This window comes from Amphibalanus amphitrite, unplaced genomic scaffold, assembly GCF_019059575.1.
Source record: "Amphibalanus amphitrite isolate SeventyFive unplaced genomic scaffold, NRLGWU_Aamphi_draft 000344F_arrow, whole genome shotgun sequence".
NCBI classification, from domain to species: domain Eukaryota; kingdom Metazoa; phylum Arthropoda; class Thecostraca; order Balanomorpha; family Balanidae; genus Amphibalanus; species Amphibalanus amphitrite.
The window spans coordinates 369,860-378,915 of record NW_024881839.1 but is presented as its reverse complement, the minus strand read 5'-3'; the positions used below and the strand labels follow the sequence as shown (position 1 = coordinate 378,915).

The following is a 9,056-nucleotide window of genomic DNA, read 5'->3' as shown; positions in this document are numbered from 1 at the left end:
CCCGTCAGTGACGCCTCAGATCAGCACCATGAAGGTAACCAGACCACACCCGGGCCGCGCGCGCACACAGATCCGCGGACCGCCGCGCCGGGTGGATCGGAGGACACCGGATCGCGAGGAAAGGAGAGAGCGCGAGAGGAGAGCGAGTGCTGTGCGTCGGGTGCTCTGAGATGTGGAGAAGGAGCCGTGTGAAGAAGTGTGTGGAATGACTGGGGACTTTGACACGAGGTCGCAGTCTCGGTGGTCCGTGGCGACGCCCCGTAGTTCACCAATGGCCCGTGGTGTGAGAAGCAGGCTGTTCCGACGGCAGCTCCGTCGAGGCCGGCAACAGCCGCGTCATTATCAGGCGTGATTCGCAAGTTTTCGAGTTGCATTATGTTTAGTGCCTTGGCGTTAACGCATCGTTAGTTTTATTTGCTATTAAAAGATCCCTGGTGATATTTGGAGCTGCGGAGGAGAATGTGCCTTTTCAGTTGTCTATTTCTAACGAAATTAATGCAATGTAATGCATCTTGTGTTTGTTTTTACTCACTGATATCTTAAATTTTACATATGAGCGGACAACGGTTTTTAAGGAGTAAAAAATAAAAAAGCGAACAAGCAAACAAATAAAACATAGCCAATCACTGCCAGTAATAAACAGTGTCTAGCTCGCAAATGCATGTAGTTCATTGTTGTAATATCTCATTATAATGCAATTTATAAAGCTGTATCAAAATTGTATTTAATTCATATATACAACAAAATATCATGGTATCTATAAAATTTATGCAAGAACTGATATCTACTGAAATTCCGCCACAGAATTGAGCAAAAGATACGTCAGGCTTTCTACTGAAGAGCTGATGACGTTGTTGGCTCCGTTGATTTTACTCCAGGTCCCAAAAGAGCAGTACGATGATCTGTGGACTACCCCCGCGCGGGATAACCGTTAACAATTTATTTTCCAGGTTTTCCAAAGAGCAGACCGATGACCGTTTATGGCTGTCCCTCCTCTAAGAGCACATCGCTGACCGTTTGTCTTCCGCAGGTCCTCCTGCTGGTCGCCGCCGCCGCGGCGCTGGCGTCCGCCGCCGGACCGCCGCACCCCGGCTACGCCCCAGAGTACGGCTACGCCCGGCCGTACCAGTTCAAGTACGGCGTATCGGACCCCTACACGGGCACCGTGTTCTCGCACGAGGCGCACAGCGACAGCCAGACGGTGCTGGGCCAGTACTCGGTCAACCTGCCCGACGGCCGCGTCCAGCACGTCCGCTATACGGCTGACGAGGTCGGCGACGGCGGATACAACGTGGTCGTCACCTACGAGGGCGTGGCGCAGTACCCAGAGGGACCGGCCGGCCACGGCAGCGGCGGCTACAGCTCACCACGGCCCGTCTACGGCCCGCACGGCGTGTCCCGACCCGCCTACGGCCCGGCGCCCGTCCACCCGCTGAGGCCCAAACACAGCACCGGCTACAAGGGATACCGGGGACCCGCCGGCTACGCCCCGCACAGCGGCTACGGCGCCAGGCCCGCCTACGGGCCGAGCCACTCGGGCTACGGAGCGGCGCCGGCGCACACCAAGGCGCTGAGCTACAGCGTGCCGTCCACGGAGGAGGCCGGCTCCACCGCCAGCAAACACCCCACGTCTAGTCACAGCTCCGACTACAAGGCGCCATCCACTGCCTACGGAGCCGTCGTCAAGCCCTCGGCCACCTACGGCGTCGTGGCCAAGCCGTCCACCAGCTATGGAGCTGATGTCAAGGCTCCCAGCTATTCGTCGAGCTACAAGCCCTCCACTTCCTACGGCGCCGACGCTAAGGCTTCTTCCTATGACGCTGAAGATGAGGCATACTCGTCCTATGACACCAATGTCAAGCCTTCCACCGCATATGGTGCTGATTCTTCCGACTCGGGCGACGGCGACGAAGAGCCATCCACCTCCTATGGCGCTGTTGTCAAACCCTCGACATCCTATGGCGCTGACGCGAGCTACTCGCCCGCTTACAAGCCCTCCACTTCCTACGGTGCTGATATTAAGCCATCCACGTCCTACGGCGCTGACGCGAGCTACTCTTCCGCCTATAAGCCCTCCACTTCGTACGGTCCCGCCTACAAGCCTTCTACTTCGTATGGCGCTGACATTAAGCCCTCTACATCCTACGGCGCTGACGCCAGCTACTCGCCCGCCTACAAACCCTCCACCGCCTACGGTGCTCATATTAAGCCCTCTACTTCGTACGGCGCTGATGCTAAGCCCTCCACTTCTTACGGAGCCGGTGCGTCCTACCCCAAGGCCTCAAGCCACTCTGCTGGCTACAAGCCCTCGTCCACCTACGGCTACGCCCAGTACCCCTCCTACGGCTACCCGTCCCACAAGCCCGTGACTCCATACTCCCCGCCCTCTTACGGCCACGGCTCCTCCTACAAGCCGCCCGCCTCGTACGGGTACGGCTCAGGTTACGGCCACGGCTCATCCTACATGCCGGCTTATGGCTACGGCTCTGCCAGCCACGGCTCCTCCGGTTCCGGGGCCCACGGCGCCGCACCGTACCCCGCCCACCCCTATCAGCCCGCCCCGGCGTACTCTGCCGGAGGGTACGGCCGGCCGTCGTACGGCTACAGCCCTGCGCCATACAAGCCGGCGACCAGCTACGGGTCGTACCCGGCCTACGGCCACCCCACGCCCTACACTCCCGCGGCCGGCTACGCGCACCCCGCTACCGCCTACAAGCCGTCGCCCAGCTACGGTCACAAGACGTCGTACAAACCCAAGCCGTCGTACCACGCCGAGCCGTCCCCCAAGCCGACCATGCTGTACAAACCGGAGCCCGCCTACAAGCCCCAGCCCGCCAAGCCGGCCAGCTCATACAAGGCTGAGCCCGCGCACACAACCCCCAAGCCGAAACCCGCTTACAAGGCGGAGCCCACTCACTCCCCTGCTTACAAGCCGGCCCCTTCGTACAAGGCCGAGAAGCCCGCCCATCCGTCCTCCTACAAGCCTTCTCCGTCTTTCAAGCCGCATCCCATCCATAGCCCGTCCTACGAGACGCCTTCCCACAACGAGTACAAGGTACCAGCCCCCTCTCACACATCATACAAGCCCTCTCCTTCGTACAAACCCCATCCTACCAGCTCCCCGTACAGACCACCCCACCGGTCCTACGCGCCGACGATGGCCTACGGCCGCCCCCACACAACCTACCGGCCCAGCCCCAGCTACGGCCACCAGTCGTACCCAGAGCACGGTCAGGCGTCCGGCTACGGCAAGGGACACTCCCCGGTGCACGCCTACACCCCCAGGCCTGCCTACGCCCCGGTGCATGCCTACACCCCGAAGCCTACGTACGCCCCGAAGGTTGTGCACAAGCCGCTGACTCCTCCCAAGAAGATTGAGTTTGTGCATGTGTACTATCCGGGGCCGTACCACAAGACCAAGTCTGAATAGGCTGTTCAACTTTGTAACTGTGTAATGTGTATGCCGCCATGGTAGCTAAATTATCAGCAGAAGCTAGTGATACTTACTCATGTTACATTGTTGCGTGCAAGTAATTTATGTGCGAATGTGCGCTTTGGAGTGTGATTTTAGGTGAGGTCTATACATTGTCGGGTGCCAATACATTTGAATACGTGCGTACCGATGGTTTTATGAGACGGTTATCATTTACGAATGGATATTACAAGTAACCGAGTCTTGAGAACAGCGGTAAAGTCGGTGAAAAATTGACATATTGACGGAAGATAACTGAGCAGTCATGCATAAATATCTTGTCACCTTAGGTCAAATAGGCACGTTACGAACTTAATCACTCATGGAGTGCTTCCTAAACAAACTACAGCTCCTCATGCTTTCAGGCACAGCAAGACAAGCGATGAATAAAGGAACTGTCCTGAAAACATGCAATGATATTCTAATTACACATCGTTCGACGTAGTATCCATTTACTCACGCATGGCTGTACTGTGAAAATCACAGCCGATGTAAGCGAAACCACTACAAATATCAACTCGTAACAGGATTATAAATTGCTTATTTCGTTGGAAAAGGAACCCGTGTGAGAAATGGAAACAGTAACCCTGCAATTCGACCAACGAGCTGGGCTTATTTCATGACCGGTCACTAGGAGAATAATGACGTTAAAATCGTCACTGAGACAATGTATGCTGTCACTAATCCATCGTACCTAAACCCATATGCTCTGAACAACGTCTCGCATGTGCAATAACGTATCAATTTTCATTTAATTGTTGTTTCCCTCTAACATCATTGTTCTTTTCATCTTCTGTCATCATTTCGTATCATTTCGACAAATTTAGGTATGCAGACTGCAGAGATGGTTCGAGTCAAGCTAACGATTAATGAAAAATCCAAAAAAATAAGAAGGCATAGTTAACATCAGTCCATTGCCAAAAGAATGGTATAAATATAAATCTAACTCATTAATATGTAAATCGGTCGCCGTTTACCACAATTACCGTATAATTCATCGGGAAAACAAGAAAACACTGCCTGCAGAAAATTCCCCTTGTTTGCTCAGCCCCTTTTACATTCTACATGGTGCGTCCCGATAATGTGAAAACAAACACCAGTGTCCTATACCGTAATATGCGCCTGGAAGTGGTCGAGTTCAGATAATCGTGAGAATACTCACAAACCACAGGTCACCTAGATACGGGGGTGTATTATGTCATTGACATTGAAAGTTGAAAGTGGTGTTGCGAAACTCGAAATGCACCATTGGACAGTAGCCGAGAGGCACGCCTACCAAACAGGCCCACCCCACCCCGACCCATTCTCCGCGGCATTACCCCTATAATTAATCAGTCCAAGGCCGCTGTTTTTATATTACTTACCCCGGAAGAATAATTAATTGCGTCTTCAAAACTTAACGACGCAGGTGTCCGCTCGGGATGACCAGATTCACGCTTCTGAAAGGGCGTCTTTCCGCCGCTCCATTGGAAGGTGTCAGCCGGTGGCAGCGTCTATTGAGGAGGGGCGGGGGCCCATAAGGCGTCCCTGTGTGGCGCGGGCGGGCCGTACCGGCCGCGCGGGGCGCCGCCCGCCCTCCGCCGGCGACCTACCGGGCGGCGCCGTCTCCGCGCGGCGGCAGCTGACCTAGAGCAGCGGCCGGTGGTTCCGCACTGGAGCGGCAGCTCCTGGGACAAGGCCACGGGCCGGGCGGGGCGCCGCCGCGCTCCTGGCAGCCGGCCAGGACATCTCAGCGTCCCCTCCACCCTGCCCAGTGCCCTGCCCCAGCTGCCCTGCCCTGCCACCTCGCAGTTAATGTGACGACGAACAGAGCGGGGTCAGGCCACGCCGTGGCGCAGCAAATGGCCCTGGCAACCTACCAACATGCGGACATTTATGTTGTTTATCACTTGGGTGGTTTATCTCTGAAGGTCAATAAACCCCAGTCAGTTACCGTTGTCATTAAGATATGCGCTATATCACGCCCGTCCTGTGCGCCACCATGACACCGGTGAACTCAGCGCTCGGGTCTGTTTACTCCCGAGTTCTCTAGTCCTGGACAGAGCCGCGTCACGAGCGGACCAGAGCCGGCACCGGTCTGCCGTCAGACGAGCAACAGACACCGGGCTGACCGCACCGTCCTCCGTCCCTCAGACTTTCCCGACACCTAATCCTGGCCTGTGCCCTGCTGACTGACCTCTGCAGCTGCCCGTGACCTCGACCTTCCGAATGACCTTTGCACCCACCCCTAACGTAGCCCAAAACTGACTGCCCTCTCCCTGACGTGACCCTAGCCCCTGACGTGACCCACATCCCGCCCCCTCCCTCCTCTGACGCGCCCCGCGCCCGCTCCGTGAAGTCGTGACTCCGTGAGCGGCTGATGGCGCCGTCGGTAGCCGTGCTAGGAGCCGGTGTGGTGGGCGTCAGCACGGCCCTGGCGCTGCGGACCGACCTGGAGCACGCGGAGGTCACCCTGATCGGAGCAGAGCTGACTCCTGACACCACCGGCGACGGCTCGGCCGGAGTCTGGGGACCGCGCAGCATCGCCGGGCCGCACATCCAGGTGGGTGCATGCCTGTGTGTGCTTGGGTGTTGGGTATGTACTGTACTATTGCCTTTATCGATTCTACCAACGAAGGTGCTTGTTGCTTGGTCGTTTCATGTTACTGAAAGTAAGCAATAAAACGTAGTCTATCAGACTTCCCAACCGTAACTGTCATTCATAAATGTCCTCGATGAAATAGATCCAACGCTTCAATTATTGAGCTTATACAAATGTACTAGGTAGATGTAACTTGTCACAAAAAGCCCCAGAATTGTGATCCACATTCCCGAAAAAAGCGACCTTAAAGGTCGAACCCAAGGCCGAGACAGGAGAGAAATATCGCCTGTACGTGACCGTCTATCTGTGACCGGGTGTCCGTCCTGTCGGCACGGTCGGTCGATCGGACTGGACCGGATCCCCACCTGTCCGTTAACGGCACGGTCAGTTCCGTAACAGCCGGCGGGTGACACGGACGCTGTTGTGTTCCGGATGGCCGCGTCCTTCACACCCCATCACAAGGACGGGGGAAGGGGAACGCCCTATCGCCGACACCCTGCGGCCGATCGGGTGATTAGTGTCGAGAGACAACGTCCGGTGGCTGCCCGATGGCATTGAGGAGAGATTTGGGAGGACGTATCACATACCGGAGCGCTACGGGGTGGATAAGTATGATTTTTACGTGCCAAAAACATGATTTGTTATTTTTCACAACATGCAAAGGCGCTCAATTTGAGTACTTACGATGTAAGTAAGAAACGGATTATTGGTACAAATGCTTGATTTGTTTCCCATATGTTGGGCAAACAGATGTGAAAGGTTTGATAGCAGACTTCCCATTCAATCACCTGAATGGGAACAATTCTGGGTATGAGGGAAGGGATGTGCGTCTCCCCTTTCAGCAGGGCTGAAGATGCACAAAACGTTCATTCTTCCCCGTCCCTGACATACGAAAGGGCATGCGTCGAGCAAAACACGCACACGAAATGCCCGCATGTTCCCGAGCTGTTTGTCTTAATTATCGAAGTCTCACTTTTCATCCTTAGAGCTCTAACGAGCTCCATAGCTCCAAACCAGCCTCATTCAGTGAGCTGACCTTCAACCCCCCACCTAGTTAAAATCGTCACCCGGCCCGCCCACCACGGCTGTGAACGGTCGACCTGACCTGACCTGACCTCTCTCCGGCAGCTGAACAAATGGGGCCGGCTCACTCACGACTTCATTCACCAGCTGTGGCAGGAGGGCGAGTGTCCCGGGCTGGGCATCGTCTCCGCCTATGACGTGGAGGAGAACATGCCGGAGCCCTTCTGGAAGGACGTGCCCTTCAGCTGCACGCCCATGACCGAGCGCGACCTGGCCGAGGGCGGACATCAGGGCAAGAAGGGATACCGCTACGTCACCGTCTACGCCGAGCCCTCCAAGATGCTGCCGTTCCTGATGAAACGATTCCGCGATCTAGGAGGAAAGGTGATCAAATCTCGAGTCAAGACGCTGGACGAGCTCCCTGGCTATGATATAATAGTCAACTGCACGGGGATTGGAGCCCGAGAGCTGGTCGGGGATGAAAAGGTGATGCCGGTCCGCGGACAGGTGATCAAAGTCCACGCGCCGAGCGTGAAAAACGCCAAATTCAGCTTCCCGGGCACCTACGTCATCCCGAACGACGAGTTTGTCGTGCTGGGCGGCACGGCGCAGCGCGGCGACTGGCGCGTCGATATCGACGACGGCGACACGGCGGCGATCCTGGCGCGCTGTCGGCGCTGGATCCCGAGTTTGCAGAGCGCGCGGGTGGAGCGAGTGTGGGCCGGCCTGCGTCCGTTCAGAGAGGGCGGCGTGCGACTGGAGGTGGAGCGCAGGATGATCGCCGACAGGGAGGTGCCCGTGGTGCACAACTACGGTCACGGAGGGTCCGGGGTCACTATGTTCTGGGGCTGCGCCCTCCAGGTGACCGAGTTGGTGAAACGGGAGCTTAGCCGGTTACAGAATAAGAGCAAACTGTAGCCGCGCGGGGGGGGGGGGGGGCGGATAACGTTCGGTTGAAACGTTCAGGCTGCACATTGTTTGCTAGCGAATCTATGCTACCGATCTGAGAAAGAAGAATAATAGACGTTAAAATGAATAGTTATTACCTTTGGGTTACAACTATTTTGAGTTTCCGAATAGAACGCCAAATTTACCTCGGAGGACCCACTTTCATCAGATCATTCAGACGTCAAAACTCAACCACGATTTAGGTACTGATGGCTTCTCCTGCACCCACACCGTTCGAATACCATTCAGTTTTTTTTTTCTCAGAGTCTGGAGACTGATATTCTAAATCATTTATAAGTAATAAGGCGTTAATCCTAAACAAAGTATCACAAGAGTTTATATGCATGCTACTGACGTACCCATATAAGTACCTACTACCTATGTCACTCAGTCTTACCACGATTGTACTCATACGGATGCGTGAGTTATAAACAGTAGTGGAATAAAGTAATCAGCACTCACGCCTCACTGATTTCGAGTACGGTATTCTGCACGGAGCCGGCATATCAGTCACCGGCCATTCACAGCATTCATCAAAATTAGACCGAGAAACACCCAAGTCTTTGCTGCGCAGAATAGGCTATACTGTTGTTGAAGCTCATTTAATATACCATTTGATATAATTCATTATAATCTGATGATGCAACGTTGTGTGAAGGAGGCTCAGCATGACGTTCAAAACTCGGCTGGCGCGATGTAATCGCCGACTCCAGCCGCAGAGCGAAGGACGGGTCACGCCACGATTGGATCATAAGTAGAAGTCGGTATTGGAACGTGATTTGACTGACCTGAAAACGCGCCATTATCCCCGAGAGCAATCAAACACCGGTCAATTCAGAGCCCAACTATCAGCCGAGCTCTTCCTGTTCCTAGAAGAAAAGTGCGACAAGGCCTGATATAATAAGTACATTATTGAGGCGAAAAATAATGCCAAAGTGGTGCGCTTATAAGCCATACCTACGATCTTTTGCATAACGCAATTGTCGGTCGATCGGGTTTTACGATGCGAACCGCTTTTAGGGCACACTAAGT

General features: G+C 54.9%; 2 protein-coding genes across 2 annotated transcripts; both read left to right on the top strand.

The window, feature by feature from the left end:
* On the top strand, nucleotides 1-3,617 carry LOC122389128 (adhesive plaque matrix protein-like). The gene is made up of 2 exons (XM_043380840.1): nucleotides 1-34; nucleotides 1,031-3,617. The coding sequence occupies exons 1-2, from the start codon at nucleotides 29-31 to the stop codon at nucleotides 3,428-3,430; spliced, it is 2,406 nt and encodes an 801-aa protein (XP_043236775.1). The 5' UTR covers nucleotides 1-28; the 3' UTR covers nucleotides 3,431-3,617.
* A 1,518-nt stretch (nucleotides 3,618-5,135) lies between these two features.
* LOC122389127 (D-aspartate oxidase-like) lies at nucleotides 5,136-8,118 on the top strand. Its single transcript, XM_043380839.1, has 2 exons — nucleotides 5,136-6,014; nucleotides 7,182-8,118. Exons 1-2 carry the CDS (start codon nucleotides 5,832-5,834, stop codon nucleotides 7,992-7,994), a joined length of 996 nt encoding a protein of 331 aa, XP_043236774.1. The 5' UTR covers nucleotides 5,136-5,831; the 3' UTR covers nucleotides 7,995-8,118.
* Nucleotides 8,119-9,056: the final 938 nt, after the last annotated feature.